We start from the raw sequence: 27,375 nt of genomic DNA, 5'->3' as shown, positions 1-27,375 counted from the left end.
TACTTGCTTTATTACTTTATTTCATTCAATTCTTTTTCTTAATATCCGTGCCTGACCAAGGGTATCCCTTAAATAATTAGAGAGGGAGTAATTAATATGAGTGTGTTATTTACTTATTTTGTTAAATGATGAAGAGAACCAAGAGAAAACAGGCCAAAATTTTGGGCCCTAACATACATCCGGCCTCATGCGGATCTCCTATGAATTGGGGATATCTTCAGCAATCTAAAACCTTCCTCGTAGTGTCGAGTTGTATTAAACTGACGTTTTCAGTACACTATAGATTCCGATCGGACATGCATTCCAGCTAGTTATTTACGTACATCTGGAATCATGCCGATAAAACTACGTCACTCTCAGTTATTCATCTATATGTACAATGAATGAAATGTCAAGAAACAATCCGCACAAAATCAAAACAGCACCAACTTATACTATTACAGGCAGAAGCAATTAGATCATCTTCAATCTCAGCAAGCGTAATGGTTCAGTGTGAGACTGTGAGGTGAGCCAGTCTGGGAAAAGGAAGTAAATGGCTCACCTCTTCTCCAAGTGAAGGCTGTCAAGTGTCAACAACTTCTTCGACCATTAGGTCTAGGCCACTGGTTGAATGTTGTTTTCCATCAAAACAGACAGAAATGACTTGATGCATATTGGATCATCATGAATTTTCTTGGAAATTCTGTGACCTAGATAAGGCTGCTGGATTTGCTTCCAGTACAGCAGAGGTCTCCATGTGAGGATTCCTCTCATCATGCTTTGACTGGAATGCCTTGAAAAGTCCAGAACCTCGCCCTATAGAATCTGATTTCTCTCCATTTTTAATCCCAAGGGTTGTCCAAATTGAGCTCTTTGCAGCTTCTCCTGGATCATCAATCCTCAAAGTTTTAGGGATCCAGAGAGATCTCTCTGAATTGTTCTCTTCCAACTCTTTCTCCTCAGAATTGTCTCTTGAATGCTTTCCCAAAGGAGAGTTTGGATTTAAATGACTTAGAGGAGAAGGTTGGGCCATCCAGGGAATATTCCACGTTCCAGGTATATTGCAGCCCCAGTAAGGAGGTGCGGGATAAAAAGGCATGGCAAAGCCATTTGGACAGAAGGCTGGAGCTGCTACTGGTGGACTCCATTGTGCCGAGTTCCACGGAAAAGGCCAAGGTGCCCCGGGATAGCATGGAATTTGAGGAGGGAAGGCTGTTGCCTCTTTCAGAGCAGATTTGCTTGTATGCTCATTTGTATTTGATCCATCGACGTGGTTACCTCCATTTTCCAGGCCTCCAAATGAAGTGGAAATTTTCAACTCCTCTGGCTTTTGAAATCCATTAGGTGGGAATTTCCTCACTGTCTTCTCAGCTAGGTTTAAGACTGATGCCATAGACTCACAGAGGGGTGTATCTGAGCTGAAAGTAAGGACTGTGCCATTAGTTGTGAGTACAGGATGGTGGATCCCATTAGGAATATCAGACCGGGGATTATGGAGTGCTTCGGGAATGCTGACATGACGGTAGTGAGAGGCTGAGTTCTTGTTCTTGCGGCGCCCAGCACCAACAGGCACATTCCTCATTGTACCGCCAGCTGTCCAATATCTTTGACAGTTTTTGCAGAAGTGACGGGGTTGGTTAACGTTGTAATTGTTGTAGTAACAGAACTTCGTGTCCATACTATTACATCGTGGGCAAGGGATCATCTTATCAGGTTTCTTTGGAGCCTTCTCTTCAGAAACACTCGTGTCACTTTTTTCTTCTTCTGGCTTTGACGATTCCCCTACAGCCTTTTCATCAACACCTGATATTGCCTCAAGATTATCAGTGAATCCTAATGACGCATCTTGAATCTTATCTGAAACTTCAGGTGAGATTCCAACTTGTTTTGTTTCAAATGTCTTCCCATCTTGGTCAATCTGATTTAATAAAACGGATAACAAAAACAAACATTGGAATTCAACATAAAAATAAATAAATTCCCATATTAGTTTCTCCAATCATGCAAGTGATTCTTCCTGTTGGGGGAGGGGGATAACCTGGTGACAAAACCAATTTTGATAACGTACATTTGTGAAGCTACTTTAACAATTACGTATATCCTATTTTCTTGCAGCCCTTTTCAAGTGTGTTACAATAAAAGTCAACCAACTTACCTTTCAAATTAAGGAAGAAATCCTCCTCATTTCTGAAATCAAAGCACAGATTAAAACAGTATTTTGCAACATCGGAAAGAGTCCTTGGACCTAGACACAGGGTTGTTTCAGATTATATCAGCTTGTACAAAAATCTGAAGTTTAGCTTTTCATCTCACAGTTGATATAATATAAATGCTTCAAAAAGCCATTCGAAATAAGAAAACTAATTTCAGATATGTGGTAGTACGTCAAATAATTCAGACAGACACATAAAAGGTAATCGCTGACACGGTACATTGGTACGCATAAAGAAAGAACTTGCTGGTAGGCATGAAACTAAGAAGTGACACATTTTGATAACATTTTTTTTTAAGGGACACATTTTGATAACTTGAGAATAATTCAATTAAGAAATCTAACAAAATGGCATGATCATTGTGTATACTTTGTTCCAATAGACCAACTTCCGATAACGAAATTATCTTGTTACCAAAACTCAACAGACTTTCATTTCCTACATTTGAGCATGAAAGACACCAAGTAGATGAAGCAACGAACTCCAACAATTACTATTCATTTACCAGTCAAAATGGCCAGCACAGGATTCAGGAAATATTTTTCTAAGTCTATTTACCATCTTCTAAAACTCAACTTAAATAACAAATGAACCCATTGATATATAATTTTTTACGAACAAGAAGTTGAATGGGTTTGGAAAAGTGTAAAAATATAGCAGCTACCCGTTTCCAGGACTTCCCTATGACAACTTACCCCTTTCTTAACCCACCCAACGTTATCACCAACATAATTGTACGTTCCTCGGTCATGTTTTTAATAAGCAGATAATAATCAAAACATATCTGGTGTTTCCGTAATATAACCAGGAAGCATTCTTACAAAACATGCATGCAACCATTTTACAGCATAAACTAGCTTGACTCACCAGAACACCAGAATGCTAAACGGGTGGAATTAGCTGAGAAAACCCTTGAAAACTCGTGAACGAAAATACCAATTATTAGAACCCCAAATCCAAGGAACAATTGTTGCAGGAAGAATCAGATCAACGCATAAAACAATCAACAACAACTATCTGTGGACTCACATGATATGATCAATGATCATCAATTCTTTCCACAATTTTAACAGCTTGTTATTCCACTCCTGCTTTATCTCTGTTTTATGTATATCCTTTTACACTATGCTTCTCTCATTAGGATAATTATACTATATGTGCTGAAAATTCTTGGTGCCAAATACCGTAAAATCATATTCTACAAAAAATATCAACACATACATTGATAACGACTAAGACAACAAAAACTATAGAAAAATGAATCCATTACTGAGAAGGCTAATACTACTCACTTACTCAGAGCCCTAACAACACCCAAACTGACACACTTTATGCCCACTTGGTACAAGGATGGAAAGAGTCCTTGGACCTAGAGACAGGGTTGTTTGATTATATCTTATACCAAAATTTGAGATGATTCTAATTCATCATCCACACTTTACACCCTTGAAAATGATATCCAACTATCATGCACTAGATACTTGACTTCTAAAACAAAAAAAAGTAAAACCTCCCTCTATACATGATTACATGACCTTATAACATAAAACCCACGAATGAAACATGGTGTAGACGGAATTCGATCTCAGGTTATAGCTACCAGCCTACCACCCCATGACTTTAAACAACTAAAAGTTAGTTGACATCCGAACATAAAACATACCATTAGTCCATTACCATTTAGTTGCTGCACTTCTCAAATAGCATTTGCCTCCACCACACCAGTGACTGATCAAATTGTTCAAAAAAATCATGTTAAATAGTCGGGATCATCTTATGAACTAGCAACCGTTTTACTCGTGGCGGAATCCTCCTAATCCCACCCACAAGCCACAAGGAAATCAATCAATAAACGCTTCCAAGTTGAAGCCCCGAGTAATTCCAACGCTACTTCAGATCTCACAACATAGACAAAAGTCATGAATTCTCGTCAGATTCGCTTAGCTTTCATTAAGGAATCTTAATACTTACAAGCCAATTTCACAGTTTATACCACTCGATTCATAAACCAATTTAACCAAAGACAAAACTAACAAGTCTATTCCAAAATATATATATATATATATATATATATATATATATATATATATATATATTGACTAAAACCTTATCCACCCTGATCAATTAAATAAATAAAGATTCTTTAATCAAATAAGAAATTAGAAACTCGAAATACCGAAATCTACAAATATTTTATAAATGAATCGTAACAAATAAATAAATAGATAAAACAGGGGAATTTCAGTAATTTACCTTATTAGTTTTTCTCTCCTCTGGAACAGTATCATCCTGCATACTCTCTGTATTATTATTACTTTTTATACAAGAACCATCATCGTCATAATCAACCACATCATGAACATCAACATCTTGAACATGAACATCGTGAACATGAGCTGGTTTGGTGAAGCAGCAGTCATCTTTCGGGGAATCCGAGGGAATCTCCTGCAACGGAATGGTCTTTCCAAACAGCTTTATCGCAGGGTCTTTTGCTTCCGCCATTAATAATGATATTCAAACTATTATAATAACTATTAAATATAATTTTTTATTTATTTAATTATTCTCTGAAATTCTGCGATTCAGGAAAGAAAGGTGGGGGGATAAAAGAGGAGAGAGAGAAGAAGAAGTAGAAAAAGGGGGGAAAAGTGAAAAGAATCAGAAATGCATAGAAATCGGAAGCGAAGAGATCTGACACCCAACCCTTTTTTGGTGTGTGCGGGCGGAAGGGTGTGTTTATCCGACAAGGAGAGAGAAGGAAGAAAAGACAAGAATGAGGTGTGGAATGGAGGAAAGTGTCATGTTTTGGGAAAATGTTTTGCATTTTAATTTTTAATTTTTATTTATCTTTTAGTATTTGAACTAAGTATGATTTTATTATTGGAAATAGTTTGGGATAATGTTGTTTTGTTTTTTTCACCTTGTTGTGGGATCTTTTTACGGTGATGACGTGTCTCGGAGGTATCAAGTATGAGCTGGCACGAACTTCTGCCAACCTGCAAAACAAGAATATTCCTTCCGATGCCTAAGTAAGTATGGGCTAGAGAGAGAAGTAATTTTAGAGAGAAGACAGAGCAGAAATAGTTTTAAGATAGGTGAGAATGAATTGATTGTCCATTTTACCTAGGGATCTGCACTATTTATAGTGCTAGGGTTCCTTGGGAATTGATCCCTAAATGTTGGATGCATGATTGGATGCTTTATAAGATCGGGACACGTGTCCGATAGTAGGAAGCTTGATCACTCCTGTTGGACCTTTTGAATATTGGGCTGGCCTGCAAGCTTTGGGCTTTTAGACATAATGGATCAGGATCCTTTTAAGCAAATAGGTCTCATAGCCTAAGCGATGGGTCTTGGATCTGGATGCGGGCATTGGCTATGCATGGATTCGAGGCATGCCTGCTGGTGGGCCTTTGAGCCTCCTTTCTGGGCTATCATAGTACAGTCATGTGGCACTCTTTAGTTTAGGTCACATCATTTGCCCCTCAAGTAGGGTGCCCCTTGCCCGTGTGGGGTAGGCTTCTTGACATCGTGGAGTGCCACGTGTGGTTGCTTTTCAGAGCCTGGTTTCTCCTTTAAAACCTGCAGAAATCGCTTATTTTCTCTCATTTTCCTTTTGTTATTTCGAAGTGATTTTTTTAGAGAGAGAAAGTGAATTCTTTGTCGAAGATCTTCTTGTGTTTGCATTGGGTGTTCTTGGATTTTTCGTTCAGTGTTCTTGGAGCTTGGACGATTTTGCTTAAATCATTTCATCAGTTAGATCACTCTTTGGTTAGTATTTTCAATAACTTCTTGTTTATGTATGCTTATGAAATTTTCTTTGCTTTTGATGTTTTAATCTCTTGGGGAGGCGTCCTGTTAGTTGTCGCGCTCTTTTTTTCTTTTTTCTAAAGTCAAACGTCCTGTTCCCTATGTAGGACGGCATGACTCGTATTAGGCAGACAGCCAACGTGGGTGCATGGGAAACGCCGCAAGAGAAGGACAACAGAATTCCTTTTTCGAGCCCGTCCCAAGGAAATAGGGGTGGAGTTAGCTCCTCCCATCATTCAGGAGACAGGGATTTAAGGGCGGCACGTTCTTCAAGAAGAAGAAAGAGTGTGGCTCGCCGTCCTCGTGTCCCGCGTGAGGATTTTGAGGATGATTCCTCCAGTTCTTCTGACGAGGAATTTGCAAAAAAATCTTCCTCCTATGGTTCGTGGGAAAGAGGATGTGGATTTTCTCCCTTCTGACATCCTCCCCAGCATGAAATGGCTGAGGTATCTGAGGGAGCAGGGACGTGACTTTGAACGTTTTTTACTTTTCCCCCGGGGTTTTATCTTTAGGTGTCCTCGTCCCCATAGTACTGTAGACTGACTCTCTCTGGGCGAGGTTGCTGTCTATACGGCCGCTTTTAGGTTGGGTCTTAGGTTTCCTCTGCACCCTTTTGTAATGGACATCTTCGAAGGTTATGACATTGGCTTAGCCCAACTAACCCCTAACTTTTGGGGGAACTGTTAGGTTATGATACATATGAAAAACATAAATCATGCGGAAAAACCTTAATGCCAGGAAACATATTATTTACACATAATCAGTTAGCATAATTCAGATGCATACACTTTGTAGCGTGCCCTCCCTATCTGCGCCCGAACCGAACAAGAACAAGTCTTTAGGAATCCAAGTGTCGTCCCTCCGTAGATAGTCCACAGCACGTCCGGATCCGCCTTAAGATTGACCAACTAGAATCGCCCTTAAGGTACTATTTTTTCGGTTAAATGGGCAAGTAATGTGACTGATTTTTCTGCTCAAAAATCACAACTTTTATTGTATGAATACTTGTTAAAAAACTCGTGTGTAAATTTATGACCCTAGGCATATATTTATAGAACCATGGAAAAGGATTTCGAATCCTGTTAGAATACTAATTAATTAATTAGAATCCTTTTAGAACTCTAAATAATTAATTTTGTCTTTTAGGATTAGGATTTAATCATAGCACGAATTCCGATAGCTTTAGGATTAGTATAGCATGCACACGAGCACGAGCACCGCACAGCCCGCGCGCATGCCTCGCGGCCCACGCGAGCTGCACGGCGCCTTGGCCCAATGCTCGCAGCCCATTCGCTGAGCGCGCGCGCCATGCCTTGCTGGGCCTGGCCTTGCGCTAGGCCTGGCGAGGCTTTGGCGTGTGTTGATGCGTGTGGCTTGCTGGGCGACGGCCTGGCTTCGTGCTGGGCCTTCGTTTAGCAAGTCTCGTCCGATGCTAATTCGTACGTTACGCTTCCGATTAAATTTCCGATTCCGGAATTCATTCCCGATACGAACAATATTTAACGTTTCTGATTCCGGAATTAATTTCCGTTTCGAACAAATATTTAATATTTCCGTTTCCGGAATTATTTTCCGATTCCGATAATATTTCCGATTCTGACAATATTTTCGTTTCCGGCAATATTTCCGATTCCGGCAATATTTCCATTTCCGATAATATTTTCCGATACGTACCATGTTTCCGTTTCCGGCAACATCTACGACTTGGATAATATTTATATTTCCGATACGATCCATATTTTCCGGCAATATCATCGTTTCCGGAGTATTCATTTACTTGCCTTTGACGATCTTAGCTCCCACTGAAACCAAGATCCGTCGATTTTGAATAACCATAGATGGAGTATTTAATGCCATTAAATACTTGATTCATTTACGTACTATTTGTGTGACCCTACGGGTTCAGTCAAGAGTAAGTTGTGGATTAATATCATTAATTCCACTTGAACTGAAGCGGCCTCTAGCTAGGCATTCAGCTCACTTGATCTCACTGAATTTATTAACTCGTGAATTAATACTGAACCGCATTTATTAGACTTAACATTAAATGCATACTTGGACCAAGGGCATTATTTCCTTTAGTCTCCCACTTGTCCTTAGGGACAAGTGTGCATTTCCTGATTCCTTTGTCGCTCAATGCTTTCTCTTGAACATAAGGTAAGAGTTGTCATCCTTATTATGTCCAGAGGTGTTTCTCGGTTTCAGAGTTCAACTGGTCAAATAAACAAATAATCATAGCCTATGATTCATCTGAGCACGACCATGCATTTTACAGTTTCTAGCTCTCCGAGTGGCCTTGTACAACTTTCAGCATCTCATCCCGATTTATGGGAGGACAATCTCAATCTTGCGATCTTGAGATTAGACTTCGTTTGATAGGTGATTACCTGAGCGTTGCCTTTATAGCCTCCTTTTACGGTGCGATGGTTGACAACGTCAAAGTAAGCCGTTCCCAAACAAGTAATCTCAAATCACTCAGGTATTGAGGATTAGTGTCTAATAATTTTAATGAAATTTACTTATGACAGATTTTCATCTCTTACAGTAAAGTTTCATAGGTCTGTCCGATACTAGTCTTCCCAAAGTAAGTATCTATGCAAATGATTACGACATTGCCTTGTCCACATAGTTCAAGAAACATAACTACTAGTCATCTTGCATTCTAGTCGCCTAACGTTTTCTATGCGTCCATCTTTATAGAAAACTCCGACCAGGGACCATTTTCAACTTTTGACATTCAAGTTCACTTGATAGACATTTCTTAGTCACAGGACTGGTCCTGACAGTCTATCTTGAATATATTGTCAAATTGAAGGGACTCATCATTTAATAAACCACAAATTAAATGGAAAAATGAATTCTATTCATTTATTGTGAATGATTAACCAATAATGTTTTACAAAGTATTAAACTCTAAAACTTTAAAACATTAAACAAGGACATCAAAACCATTCTCCAATATGCTTGATTCCCATAGCTGCAGTGTGCGAGTTGTGCTTCGCCTGTGGCAGAGGTTTAGTTAACGGATTTGAGATGTTGTCATCAGTTCCAATCTTGCTTATCTCGACTTCTTTTCTTTCAACGAACTCTCGTAGAAGGTGAAATCTACGAAGTACATGCTTGACTCTTTGGTGGTGTCTAGGCTCCTTTGCCTGTGCAATAGCTCTGTTATTATCACAATATAGGGCTATTGGTCCTTTAATGGAGGGGACTACACCATGTTCACCTATGAAATTCCTTAGCCATATAGCTTCCTTGCTGCTTCATGTGCAGCAATGTACTCCGCTTCATTTGTAGAATCCGCAATGGTGCTTTGCTTAGCACTTTTCCAGCTTACTGCACCTCCGTTGAGGCAGAAGACAAACCCAGATTGTGATCTGAAATCATCTTTGTCGGTTTGGAAACTTGCGTCCGTATAGCCTTTAACAATTAATTCATCATCTCCACCATAGACCAGGAAGTCATCTTTGTGCCTTTTCAGGTACTTCAGAATATTCTTAGCAGCAGTCCAATGTGCCTCTCCTGGGTCTGACTGGTATCTGCTCGTAGCACTGAGTGCATACGCAACATCCGGGCGCGTACATGTCATGGCATACATTATTGAACCAATCAATGATGCATATGGAATCCCACTCATTCGTCTACGCTCATCAAGTGTTTTTGGGCACTGAGTCTTGCTTAGAGTCATTCCATGAGACATGGGTAGGTAGCCTCGCTTGGAGTCTGCCATCTTGAACCTATGAAGCACCTTATTGATATAAGTGCTCTGGCTAAGTCCAATCATCTTTTTAGATCTATCTCTGTAGATCTTGATGCCCAATATGTACTGTGCTTCTCCTAGATCCTTCATCGAAAAACATTTCCCAAGCCAAATCTTTACAGAGTTCAACATAGGAATGTCATTTCCGATAAGTAATATGTCGTCGACATATAATACTAGAAAATCAATTTTGCTCCCACTGACCTTCTTGTATACACAAGATTCGTCCGCGTTATTGATGAAACCAAAGTCACTGACTGCTTCATCAAAACGTATATTCCAGCTCCTTGATGATTGCTTTAATCCTTAGATTGATTTCTTAAGCTTGCATTCCTTTTTAGCATTCTTTGGATCCTCAAAACCCTCAGGCTGTGTCATAAACACAGTTTCTGTTAAAACGCCGTTTAAGAAAGCGGTTTTGACATCCATCTGCCATATTTCGTAATCGTAATATGCAGCGATTGCTAACATTATCCGAATAGACTTTAGCATTGCAACTGGTGAAAAGGTTTCATCGTAATCCACACCGTGGACTTGCCTGTAACCTTTTGCAACCAATCTAGGTTTGAAAACTTCTAGTTTCCTATCCTTGTCCTTTTTCAGTTTGAAAACCCATTTTCTTCCAATGGCTTGGTAGCCATCTGGCAAATCGACCAAATCCCATACTTGGTTTTCAGACATGGAGTCTAATTCAGATTGCATGGCTTCATGCCATTGCTTGGAGCTAGGGCTCGTCATAGCTTGTTTGTAAGTCGCAGGTTCATCACTTTCAAGTAATAGAACGTCATAGCTCTCGTTCGTCAAAATACCTAAGTACCTTTCCGGTTGAGATCTATATCTCTGCGATCTACGCGGGGTTACATCTCTAGATTGACCATGATTCTCACCAGATACTTCTAAAGATCTCTGAGTTTCATCTTGAATGTCATCTTGAGCATTCTCTAGAGTTTGTTGTTCGACTCGAATTTCTTCGAGGTCTACTTTTCTCCCACTTGTCATTTTGGAAATGTGATCCTTTTCCAAAAAGATACCATCTCGAGCAACAAACACCTTGTTCTCAGATGTATTGTAGAAGTAATACCCCTTTGTTTCCTTTGGGTAGCCCACAAGGATACATTTGTCAGATTTTGGATGAAGTTTGTCTGAAATTAATCGTTTGACGTATACTTCACATACCCAAATCTTAAAAAAAGACACTTTTGGAGGCTTTCCAAACCATAACTCATATGGAGTCTTTTCAACAGCTTTAGACGGAGCTCTATTTATAGTGAGTGCAACTGTATTTAGTGCATGTCCCCAAAATTCTATTGGAAGTTCGGCCTGACCCATCATTGATCTAACCATGTCTAGCATGGTTCTGTTCCTCCGTTCCGACACACCGTTCCATTGTGGTGTTCCAGGAGGAGTCAATTCTGATAGAATTCCACATTCTTTCAGATGGTCATCAAATTCATAGCTCAGATATTCACCGCCTCTATCAGACCGCCGTGCCTTGATCTTCTTGCCTAATTGATTCTCTACTTCACTATGAAATTTCTTGAATTTGTCAAAGGATTCAGACTTATGCTTCATTAGGTAGACATAACCATATCTACTGAAGTCATCAGTGAAAGTGATAAAGTAGCTGAAACCATCTCTAGCATTTGTACTCATTGGTCCACATACATCTGTATGGATTAAACCCAATAGTTCAGTTGCGCTTTCTCCAACTTTAGAAAAAGGTTGCTTTGTCATTTTGCCAAGTAAACATGATTCGCACTTACCATAATCCTCTAAGTCAAATGGTTCTAGATCGAATTCCTTCCTTTTGAAGTCTTTCCATGCGTTTCAAGTTAATATGGCCTAATCGACAATGCCACAGATAGGTGAGATCTGAATAATCCTTTTTGGCCTTTTTGGTATTTATGTTATAAACTTGTTTGTCGTGATCTAATAAATAAAGTCCATTGACTAATCTAGCAGATCCATAAAACATCTCTTTAAAATAAAACGAACAACTATTGTCTTTTATTAAAAAGGAAAATCCCTTAGCATCTAAGCAAGAAACAGAAATGATGTTTTTAGTAAGACTTGGAACATGGAAACAGTCTTCCAGTTCCAAAACTAGCCCAGAGGGCAACGACAAATAATAAGTTCCTACAGCTAATGCAGCAATCCTTACTCCATTTCCCACTCGTAGGTCGACTTCACCCTTGCTTAACCTTCTACTTCTTCTTAGTCCCTGTGAATTGGAACATAAGTGTGAGCCACAACCTGTATCTACTACCCAAGAAGTTGAATTAGCAAGTATACAGTCTATAACGAAAATACCTGAAGATGGAATGACTGTTCCGTTCTTCTGATCTTCCTTTAGCTTTGGACATTCTCTTTTGTAATGGCCTATTCCATCACAATAAAGACAGCTTGATGTGGATTTGTCCTGCTTTGATCTAGCATTGCCCTTAGACTTTCCACCTTTCTTGAAGGGTCTCCCTTTAGCCTTGAGTAAATCTTTGGCTTCACAGTCGAGTATTATCTCAGCCTTTCTAACAAGGTGAACACCAGCAACTGTTTCTTCTCTTGGTTCACTTAGGTATAGTTGCTTGAAGCGACCAAACCCACTGTGCAGTGAATTGAGCAATATAGAGACTGCCATCCTTTCGCTTATTGGTGTTCCTAGCAGACTTAGGCGATCAAAATATGAAAGCATAAGCTCCACATGGAACCTTAGTGGGACGCCTACCCTTTGTTTAGTGCGAAGGAGCTGAACATGTGTTTCTTGGACCTCCATCCTATAACACCTGTTAGAAGAACTAGCCTTTAGACCAGACATTGATTCAATCAACTCATGGACGTTTAGGTCCCTGTCCTCCGTGCTTCCACGACAGATATCCCTCAGATTCTTGATGAGCGTAAAAGGTTCGTAAGCTACAAACCTTCTAGCCCATTCATCAGGGATATTGTTCAGCATGAGACTCATAACCTTTTTGAGATCCGCATCCCAGGCGACAAATATTTCAGGGGTCATGTCTCTGGCATAGTAGCTTGGCATGGGATATAACATGCAGTACATACTCAAGTTCATTGAGTCTGACTATTTCAACTAGCTTAGTTTCCCATTCAAGAAAATTTGTTAGGTTCAGCTTGACCATAAGCTCAGAACCCATGATGATGTTTTGATTGTTGTTTTCCATAGTAAAACTACAATAGAAAAGAATAAACAAATAAATAATCATTCACAGTTTCTCTTAATAAACTTAAATTCTAGCATACATGCATAATTTAATGTTCATTAAGCATTTTATTCAAGTTATGTGTTCCGGCAGGTGTGAATAAAATGATTCCAAGACCCTAAAAACCATTGAAGAATTAAGCACATTATGTATTTTGACTCAATTCTAAAATATTTTAGGTAAGCAAAAGCCTTTTGCTAATAGTCTAGAAACCACTCTTGGTTGATAGGTACGTCTAAGAACTTATTAGGTAAACCTATCGAATTTGCCACGACATAAAAGGACTCCTTTCTTATATCGTTGAGTTTCAACAAAACTAACATGTACTCACAATTGTTTGTGTACCTTACCCCTTTAGAATCAATAAGTAACACCTCGCTATGGCGGAAATCTATTACTAAGATTGATGTAAAGGTTATCCAAGTAAGTGTTATTTTGGCATGGCACCTTTTAACTCAATTTTTAAGTTTGGAACTTAAGGCTCTTACTATGTTGGTTAGATTTTAAGTGAACTAAAATCCTTAATCATGCAACATAATCAAGCCACAATCTCATGCATATTTAAGACATATTTAAAAGCAATAAATAACTTAAAGCATGCATAAGATAAATGTGATCTAGTATGGCCCGACTTCATCTTGAAGCTTCAACTTCAAAGTCCGTCTTGAAAATGGATTGGAAACTCCGTCTTGAATTTCACCGTGGGAGGCGCCATTTTCTTCAAATAGGATAAGCTATAATTAAACTAATTACAACTATTTGATGGTGCGCAGACCATATTTGAATTGAAAAACAAACTTTGGTGCATTAGACCAATTACATTCAAATTTAATGGTACGCATACCATATTTTCTATCCTATTTGGGCCATACTAGTCACTTCATAACCTGCAAAACAGTACATATACAATATATACCATTCACCCATTCATTATCATGAATGGCCCACATAGCTGGTTAGTAAAACACATTGTTATGCATCACATAAATATTTGCAGCAAATAATCAAGGGCACCAATAATCTACCAATTATTCAGTCCTTATTAATTCTAATCAAGTTGTTTTAACCTTAAAGGATTTGTAGACCTAATCAAGAGTTTATGACTAAAAATGCTCCCACTCAAACCAATAACTTTATATGCTTTACTAATTTTAAACATAAAAATGTATTTCTAGTCTAACCGGAAACATACAAGTTTAATTAAAATTTAAAGCTCATATAAAATTATAATCGAATCCATTTATTTAATTTATTTTCAGTTGAATTAAACGAATTTAAATTAATTCAAGGTTTAATTTTAGTAAAATAATTAGTATAAATTAAAATTTATAATAATTATAATATTCAAAATTAAAATCCGAGAAAACAATTTAAATTATTAATTTTAAAATTAATTAAAATTATTTCCGAACTGAAAATCTAAAATTAAAACGAAACGTATCAATTGTCGCAAGGCGAGGCACTTGGGCTTGCGCCCAAGCCCCATCGAGCTACGAGGCCCCATGCCCCGTGCCATTGATCGTTGCACACGGCTTGCACAGCCACACGCACACTGCCCCTCTACCACGCACACACGCAGCCTTGCTGGCTACGCTGCGCGCAACTTCGTGCTGTGTCGTGGATGCCTATCTCTCGGCGGGCCTGGTGCGTCGTGGTGCAGCACATCGCTGCCCACACGCATCTTGCTCGTCGCATGTGTTGCCCATTGCCCTCGCCCATCGCCCAACATGCACGCCTAGGCTTCGAGCCTTGCGTGCCGCCTAACTTGTTGCTCGCTGCATTCGTACTGCACGGGCGACGAGCTCCCTTGCTCGTCATCGCGTGCCCGCACTATACAACACCCCTTAAGGGTAACACGTAGCTTCCATTGCTTTGTGCGTGCAACATTCATGAGCGTATTTCATAAAAATTTAAAATTTTTAATTCAAAATTAAAGACAAATTAATAAATCATATTAATTTCATAATTTTAGGGGGAAAAATCGAAAATTTATTAATCAATTAATTTCCGATTAACATGGATTCAAATCTAGGTCATAAAAATTTAAAATTTATCATAAATTAACAATTTTATGGTGGTTTTTAATCATGGATACCTAATTAAATCATTAATTAATTATGAAAATCAAATCAATTCTAAATTATTCGAATTTCAACAAATTAATCATAATTACAAATTAGGTTGTATATTTAACAAGTCTAGGCATTCAAAATTGTTAAACATATACAGTAGGTCAATAAAAAATTCAAGATTTATCAACAAGAATCGCAAATATTCAATTTAACATCTTAAATTTACAAACTTTTGCGTTCGAAAAACTAAAACCTCCGAAAAGTCATAGTTAGGCTTCGAATGTGGGAATTCTGGGTTAGGCCGAAAATTACTATTTTTGTCAAAATTGTAGAATGCCTTTTACATGCGGAATTGACACAAAAATCACTCGATTTGGATGAGTAACGAATAAACTGCCGAAAAACTGCGTACATATAATTAAATAAACGCAATTTGCAATTAATTAACAATTACGAAAATTAATCACCCCTTTTAATTCTTTGCAAATTTGTAAAATTTAACCATGTTATGCAATTTAGATCATGCAAATAATAAGAGGCTTATGATACCACTAGGTTATGATACATATGAAAAACATAAATCATGCGGAAAAACCTTAATGGCAGGAAACATATTATTTACACATAATCAGTTAGCATAATTCAGATGCATACACTTTGTAGCATGCCCTCCCTAGCTGCGCCCGAACCGAACAAGAACAAGTCTTTAGGACTCCAAGTGTCGTCCCTCCGTAGATAGTCCACAGCACGTCCGGATCAGCCTTAAGATTGACCAACTAGAGTCGCCCTTAAGGTACTATTATTTTCGGCTAAATGGGCAAGTAATGTGACTGATTTTTCTGCTCAAAAATCACAGCTTTTATTGTATGAATACTTGTTAAATAACTCGTGTGTAAATTTATGACCCTAGGCATATATTTATAGAACCATGGAAAAGGATTTCGAATCCTGTTAGAATACTAATTAATTAATTAGAATCCTTTTAGAACTCTAAATAATTAATTTTATCTTTTAGGATTAGGATTTAATCATAGCATGAATTCCGATAGCTTTAGGATTCGTATAGCATGCACACGAGCACGAGCACCGCACAGCCCGCGCGCACGCCTCGCGGCCCACGCCTGGCGTGGCCTTGGCTGTTCGTGTGGCGCGCTTGGCTTGCTGGGCGATGGCCTGGCTTCGTGCTAGGCCCTCGTCCGGCAGGCCTCGTCCGATGCTTATTCGTACGATACGCTTCCGATTAAATTCCCGATTCCGGAATTCATTCCCGATACGAACAATATTTAACATTTCCGATTCCGGAATTAATTTCCGTTTCGAACAAATATTTAATATTTCCGTTTCCGGAACTATTTTCCGATTCCGATAATATTTCCGATTCTGACAATATTTCCGTTTCCAGTAATATTTCCGATTCCGGCAAAATTTTCATTTCCGATAATATTTTCCGATGCGTACCATGTTTCCGTTTCCGGCAACATCTACGACTTGGATAATATTTATATTTCCGATACGATCCATATTTCCGTTTCCGACAATATCATCGTTTCCGGAGTAATCATTTACTTGCCTTTGACGATCTTAGCTCCCACTGAAACCAAGATCTGTCAATTCCGAATAACCATAGATGGAGTATTTAATGCCATTAAATACTTGATCCGTTTATGTACTATTTGTGTGACCCTACGGGTTCAGTCAAGAGTAAGCTGTGAATTAATATCATTAATTCCACTTGAACTGAAGCGACCACTAGCTAGGCATTCAGCTCACTTGATCTCACTGAATTTATTAACTCCTTAATTAATACTGAACCGCATTTATTAGACTTAACATTAAATGCATACTTGGACCAAGGGCATTATTTCCTTTACGAACGTCTTTGGGTATATTTCTAAGTGCGCACTGAGTGACGTCACTCCTTCTTTTCCTGCTTTTATTAGGCTTGTAGATATTGCCCCTTCCTCTCGTTCTCCCCAGGGATGGTTCACTCTATATAGCCGACGGGGATATAAGACGGTAGTGGGTAAGACCTCTAGCTGGGTGTGGTGGAGGAAAAAGTGGTCTGTTATCCGAATGGAGGACCTCCCACTTTCAGAGCGTCTTTCACGGTGGAATTACCGGCCTCGTTATTTGTCTAGGGATGACGCCTACCCTCGTCTTTTGTCAAGGGATTGGAGGCTCATAAAGCCTTTATTTCAGGCCGAAATGTATCGGCTATCTTCGAAGAGTCATGCGTGGGTGCCCAATAATTGGCTTCCCCATGTGGGTCAGTTTACCAACATGGTCTTTCTCGCGGCCGTTGGTCTTTGTCCCTATTTGGATAGAGGTAGTTCTCATAGAATTTTCACTAAAGCCTGGTTTTCTTTCCTTTTACTAATGACAGGCTAAAGTCGTATCACCTTATCAAAAATAAACCTAAGTCCACTAGCTAGGTAGCAAGAGAAGTCAGGATCGAATCCACAGGGAAATAATGTTCTTTCTACTATTAATCAACTAAACTAGACTATTGGGAAACATGAATTGGTTGATTTGTATGCTAAGACTACGACGATAATTAAACAAACAAGAATTCAGGTATTAAAGAATCTAGGGCATAGGTTCACCAACAAATAACAATCCAGGATGATAAACAAACATGACAATCAATAAAGCGATTAATTAGACTAGCATGCTCTCTCGAATCGATACTAATCATAGACTTAGAATTAACGGGCTCTCGCTACGTATTAATCCTAATTCTACCTATTGACACAAGCCTAAACATCAAATTGCATCTCTCGAATCTTAACTTGATATTGCTTAACTAAAACAACTAAACCTGCGCAAATCTAATTGCATAGTAGAATAAACCAATCAATAGGAATCAATCACAATACCAACAATCACAATTATTCAATCATCCCTTCATATTAATTCATGGATCCCCAAACCCTAGAAAATAAACTACTCACACATGATTGAAATAACTAAAGCAATATGTAATACCCTGAATTCTTAAAACTCGATTAATTATGCTTAATTATTTTTATTTAGCTTAAAATCGTTTTAAATCCTAAAATTCGAACTTTATTTTTTTATTAACGAAGTTTTATTTCGCTTGAATTTTTAAAATATTGTTACACTATTTGTTAATTTTCAGATTCTATGATTTAATTTCAAATTTACGAGTTTAAGCTACTTTTTAAATATTAGTTATTTCGTAATTGATTTTGGATTTTTAATAATTTCAAAACGTTCTTATTTATTCGGAAACTAAATTCATTTTTCGTTAACGATATTTATATAAAGGATTATCTAAAACTTAATTTTTATTTAAACATTTCTATTCAAATTAATTTCCTAAAAATAGAAATCAATTTTCTGAATTTTTGCCTAACTAAAGTGAAATGACAAAACAACAAAATGCTTTAAAAAAAAAAAACAAAAAAACAAAAACTTCATTTTTTTCCCCTTTTCTTGCTCTTCACGTGTACCAGGAAGAAGGAAGCAATTCCTTCCTTCCTCTCTTTCCCTCAATTCGGTCCTTGTTCATGCCTTGCTCCCCAAGGACTTTAGCTTCTCTTTCACCTTGCTTAAAACTATAAATCAGAGCAAAAATTTGCCCCAATTCTTCATTCAATCAGCTCCAATTTCAAGTTGAATTTCAAAAACTAAAAATCAATTTTTACTCCCCTTGTTGTTTCCTGTTTGTTCGAACCACCACCATCGCCGGTGGCTGCCACCACTGCTGTCCCCTTCTCCCCTTCGCTGCACCACCTTGCTGCGCCCCATTCCCGACCACCCAACACCGCACGCATCACCGTCCTTTTCTCCTCCTCTCTCGCACTGCCCTGCCTCCTTCTCTCCTCCGCGTTCGAGCAGCAGCCCAGCCACCAGAACCACCCTTCTGGCGTGCTTCCACCTCCCTGCCCAGCATCGCGTCGCACCTCGCCGCCGGCCACCGCCCAGCTTTCTCCTTCTTTTTGTTCGATCCCTGCTCCTTGCGTGCATTTGGTTTCCAGAAACCAAAGTTCCCATTGGAACTTTTCGTTTTATTTACTCAAAGTCAACCCACTCTATTTATTTAACTAAGCCCAAACTCTCAGGCCCATATATTTCTAAAGTAAGTTTTTCCCTCCAATTTAAGCCTTAAATAAATTGTTACTTATTTTAACATTGTTATAATTTAAATCAATGATTTAGAAACTACTTTGATTTAAGATTTGATCAATATTTCTTGTGTTGATTTATGAATATTATTTATTTTAAGTATTTATTGATTTATGAAAATATTTCAATGTATTGATTTAATAGAATTTAATAATACTTTAGGTAAATTGTTTTATGAATTTATAAACGAAAAGTATTTATAAAAAAATATATTAATTTTGCAATATTTGTCGTTTTAATATTAATTCAACAAATTGACCTTTTGAAAGAATTCAGACTCGGAGCTCAGGAAGAACGAACCAACGAAAAGGCTTAGCAAATCGCGGAATTGAGGTAACGGTTATTGCTAGTACCCGCAATCCCTTCGAAATGTATTTATGAATGATTTATGAATGATTGATGTTTTATAATGATGTTTTATGATTTGCGGGATTACAAGTATGATTTTTTTTTGGCAAGCAAGAGGAGTTTTATATATATTAATCTCAACAACAATTACAACCACTCAAAAGGGGAGAGGCAAACCTTCTAGGAAGGACTCCCTCAAGCCCTAGAGAGGAAACAGGAGCTCACAAGAGCAACAGACCAACTATTACAGAGAATGAAGCCACTCCCTATCTCTAGTTCTAACTTTCTTACTAAGGATACTTAAGATCTTGTGCTTAACAGTATACTGAATGCATTTCACAGTGTTGACAATAGAAGGAACTGTCTGTTCCCAAATAGCCAGATTTCTTGCTCTCCATATCTGATACACAATGCTGGCCACAGCAGCATAAGCAACTCTCCTTTTGAAAGGGTTCTTACAGTACTTGTGGAGCCATTTCAGCAAAACAGACAGTTGAGTCCTAGAGCTGTGAAACCCCAACCATTGTAAAACCAAAGAGCAACACTCTTTACTGTAGTGACAAGAGAAAAACAAATGTGTACAAGTTTCTGTACCTAAGCCACACAGAGCACATTGATCATCATTGATGACACCATAGGTATGAAGTCTATCCCTGGTCTTGAGTCTGTCTTGAAGTGCAAGCCATAAAGTTATTCTGTGTTTAGGGAGGGTAAATCTATTCCACACATAGGAATGCCAATGGACCTTTGGAACCACATCACACAGCTGTTGATACATGACCCCAATAGAATACTTCTAAACAGTTAACCAGCTAGTGGAATGAAGTCTATTTGAGCAGTCTTGCTTTACCTTGCAAATGTACTTTATAGCCCAACTTGCAGCTACAGAGGGTCTATACACCAGCCAATCTTTTTGCTTAACATAAACAGCATGCACCCACTTAACCCATAGGTTATCCTGTTTTTGAGCAATAGCCCAAGCCAGTTTTCCAACTGCAGCTTGGTTCCACCAAGCCAGATTCCTGAAACCTAGCCCACCTTGAGTTTTAGAACCACAAAGATTGTTCCAAGAGACAGGACCAGGTCTGCTATCATCATAAGTGCCAAACCACAAAAAAGCTCTGCAGACTGCATTGATTTTTTTAATTACAGACTTAGGAAGAAGGAAAATTTGCCCCCAGTACACACAGATGCTCATGAGAACTGAATTGACTAATTGGGTTCTTCCTGCAAAGGATAAATGTCTAGAGCTCCAGATTTTAATTCTAGACACCATTTTGTCCACTAGGAGATCACATTCACCAGCTTGGAGCTTCCTGGTGCTAATTGGAACACCAAGGTACCTAAAAGGAAGAGTACCAAAGGTGAAACCACTGATTGTGCCAATGTTCAGTTTAGTGTGCTCCACAATTCCACAACAATAAACTGAGGATTTACTGGGGTTTGTCTGTAGGCCAGTGGTATCTGAGAAAACTTTGAACCCCTCAAGCAGCAAAGCAACTGAGTGAATCTCACCTTTGCAGAACATTAGTAAATCATCAGCAAAGCACAGATGATTCAACTGAAGTGTTCTGCATCTGGTGTGAAATCTGAACTGGGGACATTCACCCACTGCTTTCATGGACCTAGAGAAATAGTCCATACACAAAGTGAAAAGTAAAGGGGACAAAGGGTCACCCTGTCTCAAACCTCTCTGGGGTTGGATTAGCTCAGTAGGCTCACCATTGATGAGGATTGAGTACCTTGTGGTTGACAAACAAGTCATGATGAGCTGAACAAAAAAGGGGGGAAACCCTAATTCCACCATAACTTCTTCAATAAAGCCCCATTCAACTGTGTCATAAGCTTTTCTGATATCTACTTTCAACAAGCAGCAGGGACATGTTTGAGATTGATTGTACATTTTGATCAAATCCTGACAGATGAGGACATTATGGAGAATGGATCTTCCAGTAACAAAGGCTCCTTGATTGGGGGAGACAATTGCAGGGAGTACCTTGCTAAGCCTGCTACAGATGAGTTTAGTGATGCATTTATAAATAACATTGCAACAAGCAATGGGTCTAAAGTCACTCACTGAAGCAGGAACAGAAATCTTTGGGATCAAAGTGATAGAAGTTACATTGATTTCTTTGAGAAATTTTCCAGTGGTGAAGAAATCATTGATAGCACTATGTAGGTCATTCTTAATGATGTGCCATGCAGATTTGAAGAAATGGCTGTTGTAGCCATCCATTCCAGGTGCTTTGTGACCAGGAATTGACCATAAGGCACTCTTGATCTCCTCTAGGGTGAAGTTGCATACCAACAAACTTCTATGAGCATCAGTTAGTCTTGGCCCCCTATCCATAATCAGAGAGTTCACAGGAGTTCTCTGGTGCATCTTGTTGCAAAACAAAGCTGCATAGAATTGAGTGAAAGCCCTTTTAACTCCATCAGGGGTATCTGTCCAGTTTCCATTCATATCATGGATTGAATGAATTGAGTTCTGTTGTCTCCTGTGCCTGATACTTTGATGAAACAGTTTGGTGTTCTCATCTCCCTTTTCCAGCCATTGAAGTTTAGCTGTCTGCTGCAAAAAATATAGGTACACTTGGTGTGCAATCCTATACTCTTCTGCAGCTTGTTTCTCTGCAGTTGCAGCTATGAAGTCACCAGGGAGTTGGTGGAAAATTGCTTGTTTTTCTAATAGAGCTGCATAAGTTTTTACATCTTCAGCTTCCACATTGCTAAAACCAGCTTTATTCAAAGTTTTCAGTTCAACTTTGAGCCATTTCAGCCTTTGTTGTAATCTGTACATGTGGCAACCATGAACCTGTTTATTCCAAACTCCTTGGACCAAACCCATGAAACTGTCAGCACAGGTCCACATATTGTAAAACCTGAAAGGTTTCTTGGAGTTGGTTCTTCTATATCCCTTGAGAATCATAGGGCTATGATCAAAAAGGCCTTCTGGTAAGAAGTTAGCCTCTACATCAGGATACATGTCAGTCCAGCTAGCATTAGCCAACACTCTATCAATTCTAGACAGCACTCTGTCCTCCCCCACTTGTTTGTTATTCCAAGTAAATTGTCTCCCCACTGTTTTGATGGTGGACAGGTTGCAGTGATTCATACAAGCTCTCATAGCTTGAATTTCCCTAATTCTGACAGGGGCACCCACTCTATCTTCAACATCCATTAGAGCATTAAAATCCCCCATGATGATCCATGGTTGGGTACAGTTGTCTGAAATTTGAGTGAGAGAGTTCCATAAAGGCACTCTATCCTCCTTAGTATTCATGCCATAGATGAAGGTACCAAGAAATCCCACACCTGTGCTTCTTGGAGTGATGAAGCAGTGAATGAGTTGACTGCTCATTGACAAAATATTCAGAATAAAAGAGTTAGGATCCCAAGCTAACACAATCCTACTTGTAGTGGAGCAACTGATATTAGTTGTGAAGTTCCACCCAGGGCACACCCCAAGATATAAGTCACCAAATTTGGATGCCTTAACCTTGGTTTCAAGAAGGCTAACCAGTTTAATATTATGGGTGTGAATGAATCTCTTCACCTCCATCTGTTTTGCTCTCCTGTTTAGCCCTCTTACATTCCAGCTAAGGACACTATCCATTGGATCTAGGGGTCATCAACCCCTGATCCAACAGACCAGCAACATCCCCTATAGGTTCAAATCCATCTGTATTTTCCAAGTTGAGAGCATGGAAACTGTTCTTTGTGATTACAGGTCTGAGTTGTTGTCCATGTTGTCTACCGAAGGAGGTAGCTTGGACAAAACCATATTTCCTCCCACTCCCCACCATGTGTCCCACTGCAGGAACCTGAGCCTCCCCAACAGTTGGCTGCACCCCACCAGTTGGAATTAGAGAAGGTTCCTTCACCTGTTGGACAGTTTTAGGTCTCCATTCCTTCCTCTGTGGTGGTTTTTGTAGTTTAGAGCATACCCTACTCTCATGACCCAACCCCTTGCAGTGAGAGCAAATGGTAGGTAACCAATCATACTCCACAGGTTGGTCCACAAGATCTCCCTTCTCATTGACAAACTGAATTAATTTGGGGCAGGCTTGACCAAGGTTCACCTCAACCAACACCTTTGCAAACATCAATTTGTCCCTATTTTTTGTTGCTTGATCAACTCTAATTGCTTTCCCCACTTGACCAGCTATCTTAAACATACTCTTTTCCCCTCAGTATTTCACATCTAAACCAGGCAACTTAATCCAGATTGGAACCTGTTTCACTGGATCCTTAGCATAATTCACCTCAGCTGACCAAGGTTTGATAATAAGGGGATTCTTATCAAAAAATTGAGCATTCCCATTTAAGACCTTCTGGCAGTTTTCCATGGTGAGGAATCGAACAATGAAAATACCCTTCCCAATCATAGCAACCTTGTCCACCCCCAATTTCCCCCAAATCCTGTGTACAAACCCTTCCATTACATGTTGAGGAGGGTTAGCCCCCAACACATAACATACAATCGCAGATTGCCAGAAACAAATTTCATCTTCAATATCTTCGATTTCAATCATAACAGGGGACAAAACAGGGGACGAATGAATCGAAGTATTAGCAGGAGAGATAGGAGGATTCAACAACACATTTTCATCCATATGCATTCTTACAGGTTCATTGAGAGTAGTAGAATTCAAATTGGGCCCACTACCCCCTTCCCCGCCATTTTTAACATTCGAAGAAAAATGGGTACGAATATCCCTCCCTGATTCAACTCCATTAATCCACGCATTAAATTCATCACGTACCTGAGAACGAACCTGTAATGCTGCTAAAGAAGATTTCGGAGTAAGAATTTCGGGCTCAAATAGTTGCGGGTCAACAGGGTCCAAGCTTGATTCCACAGAAATGGCGTCATCTTCCACCATTGGAGAAGCATGAGAATTCTTTGAAATTGTGCGTGTAACTGGTTTAGAGAGATCATCATCTTTCGATTTTGATTGTTTTCCAGAAGTTTTGGCATGATTCTTCCGAGGTCTGCCCATGGTGTCGAAGGAGGAGAGTCGCCTCTTCGAGACCTCTCAGAGCATCCAAAACTGTGTTACAAGTATGATTTGATTGAATTGTTTTACGATAATGCAACTTTATGCAAAGTATTGATTTAATGAATTATTATTCCTGAAAGAAATGATTTTATGAAATAACGAGATTTAATGGTTCATTGAACCACCCTGAATGATTGAGATTTTCCCGATTAATGTTCAACTAAAAGAAATGTAAACATGATAAATGAAAGTTTAAGAACTGGTCAAGTTCCCCTGATATGGAGCCCAGGCTCCCCCTGATAAGAAGCACTGGCTTCCCCTGATATGGAACCAAGGTTCCCCCTGATAAGAAGCACTGGCTTCCCCTGATATGGAACCAAGGTTCCCCCTGAAATGAAGCACTGGCTTCCCCTGTTATGGAGCATTGACTCCCCCTGTTATGAAGCACTGGCTTCCCCTGTTCGTAGGAGACGTCCTACCATGTTTTCCTGTAAAATCCTGATGACCAGAATAATACTGTTAAAAGGAAAAAGGTTAAAGAAATGATATTCCTGAAATGATGTTCCTGAAATGATATTCTTAAAATAATGTTCCTGAAATGATGTTTCTGAAATGACGTTTCTAAACTTATGTTTCTGAAATGATGATGCTTATGAAATGATGATTTAGTAAATGTTTTACTATATTCTATTCTCCCTGTTTATTAAATAAAATGAATTGAAATGATGTTACAATGCTAGGGTAACTCGTTACTGAGTCTTCGGCTCACCGTTTTGTTTTCCGTTTTAGGTACTGCTGGGGACCACGGAAACGAGTAGTGGCGAGGATTTCACTATTACAAAGTTCACCTAAGTTAATGTTAAGTTGTAACAAATTTAAGTAAAGATTCTTGTTTAAGTTACGTACTTTTATTAAGGAATTAAAAAGGATTTTTATGTTAATTTTGGAGTTTAATAGCTTATGATTGATAGTTGCCTTGTAATTCCCAAAAGGGAGTTACGGCAGTAATGTCCCGACCGAATTAGGTTAATTCCGCTGCTAATTATGATTAAATAATTGAATTAGAGGTCGGGGTGTTACACAATATTAATCAATGAAAACATAATTAAAGCAAAGAAATAAGGTCATGTTTAGTTCACCTTATTTCTCCTGATCTGATCTGGTCTGGTTTGATCTGATCTGATCTGAACTTATTTTTTCTGATCTGGTCTGATCTGATCTGGTCTGGTCTGATCTGATCTGATCTGATATGATTTTTCATAATTAAGTTTAAACAAAAATCTACATTTATTAATATTAAACGACTTACGTGTAAAATAAATGTTACACAAATTCATAATATTGATATTATTTATTTGACTTTGCTCATGATTTAACTATTCCTTATGTTAGATAGACCTAAACATGATCTAGATAGACCGGTTATGATCTATGCATATAAGTTTTGATTTGGATATGATCTGTAAAGATCGATTCTGATCTGGACATGATTTGTACAGATCTATTCTGATTTGGACATGATTTGTACAGATCTGTTCTGTTTGGACATGATCAGTTCTGATCTGGACATGATCTGTACACTTCAGTTCTGATCTGGACATGATCTGTACAGTTCAATTCTGATCTGGACATGATCTGTACAGACCAGTTCTGATCTGGACATGATTTGTACAGACCAGTTCTGATCTGGACATGATCTGTACTGATCAACTCTGATCTGGACATATTTTGTACAGATCAGTTCTGACCTGGACATGATTTGTACACACCAATTCTGATCTGGACATGATTTGTACAGACCGGTTCTGATCTGGACATGAGTTGTACAGTTCAGTTCTGATCTAGACATGATCTGTATAGATCAAGTCTGATCTGGACATAATCTATACAGATCATTTCTGATCTAGACATCATCTGTACATATCATTTCTGATCTGGTCATGATCGGTACAGACCAGTTCTGATCTGGTCATGATTACTATTAATCAATTCTGATATGGACATGATCTTTGCCGATCAATTCCGATCTGAACATAATCTGTACATAGTCGATATCTAGACCAGATATAATCTGGAAATATCGATTCTGATCTGGACATGATCTGTACAAATCGGTTTTGATCTGAACATATTGGTTTTTTAAGAATTGGTTCTGATGTAGACAAGATCTTTGCAGATTTGAACATGTTCTGGACATGATCTGTACAGATCAGTTATGATATGGATATTATCTGATTCTATCAGTTCTGATCTAGATATATACTCCGTAATAGTTTTGATCTATACATATCACTTTTGATATGGACATGACCTGATCATATCGTTTCTGATCTGGACTTAATGGTTTTAATTTGGACATGATGAATTTGAATGTTTTGTTAATGTTTTTTTATGCCTTAAGTAATAGATTTTAATTGTACCGACCACAAAATTCTTTTTTATTAAAGAAATAATAGTAATAAATATTAAATATAATAACAATGATATAAATAATAATAATATTAATCATCATAATAATCTGGTCTGATCTGATCTGATCTGGTCTGATCTGATCTGATCTGGTCTGATCTGAACTTATTTTTTCTGATCTGATCTGGTCTTATCTGATCTGATTAAATCTGAAATAAGTAATAAGGTCCTGAAATAAGGTGAACTAAACAGGGCCTAAATCAAAATAAGAATCAATACCTAAATGAAGAACAATGGAAATTGAAAGCTTGAATTTTTATAGAAATTGAAACTAAGTATTGGAACCAATTTGAGAGAATAATAAGTTAAGGAAAATAAACTAAGTCTTCAATATTAGAAATTAAGATGTCACTAAAAATA

General features: G+C 38.4%; 1 protein-coding gene across 3 annotated transcripts; it reads right to left on the bottom strand.

The window, feature by feature from the left end:
* Positions 1-214: 214 nt before the first annotated feature.
* Positions 215-4,982, bottom strand: LOC110796487 (cyclic dof factor 2). Of its 3 annotated transcripts, none has more exons than XM_022001548.2 (2): positions 4,446-4,982; positions 215-1,897 (listed from the first exon to the last, which is right to left on the bottom strand). In XM_022001548.2, the coding sequence occupies exons 1-2, from the start codon at positions 4,692-4,694 to the stop codon at positions 662-664; spliced, it is 1,485 nt and encodes a 494-aa protein (XP_021857240.1). In that variant the 5' UTR covers positions 4,695-4,982; the 3' UTR covers positions 215-661. The 3 variants fall into 3 exon arrangements, with proteins under 3 accessions (XP_021857240.1, XP_056692772.1, XP_056692773.1); XM_056836794.1 differs by lacking the exon at positions 4,446-4,982 and adding an exon at positions 3,856-4,262; XM_056836795.1 differs by lacking the exon at positions 4,446-4,982 and adding an exon at positions 3,870-4,262.
* Between the last annotated feature and the right edge of the window lie 22,393 nt (positions 4,983-27,375).

The sequence above is a fragment of the Spinacia oleracea genome, chromosome 2 (assembly GCF_020520425.1).
Source record: "Spinacia oleracea cultivar Varoflay chromosome 2, BTI_SOV_V1, whole genome shotgun sequence".
NCBI classification, from domain to species: domain Eukaryota; kingdom Viridiplantae; phylum Streptophyta; class Magnoliopsida; order Caryophyllales; family Amaranthaceae; genus Spinacia; species Spinacia oleracea.
The sequence above is the reverse complement of the archived record's forward strand: the minus strand, read 5'-3'. Positions and strand labels throughout refer to the sequence as shown.

Excerpts from the sequence above, each read along its gene's own strand:
- LOC110796487 (XM_022001548.2), bottom strand. The coding sequence starts at position 4,694 with ATGGCGGAAGCAAAAGACCCTGCGATAAAGCTGTTTGGAAAGACCATT. Across the intron at positions 1,898-4,445 it reads AGGAGAGAAAAACTAATAAG|ATTGACCAAGATGGGAAGAC; the intron begins GTAAATTACTGA and ends TTATTAAATCAG.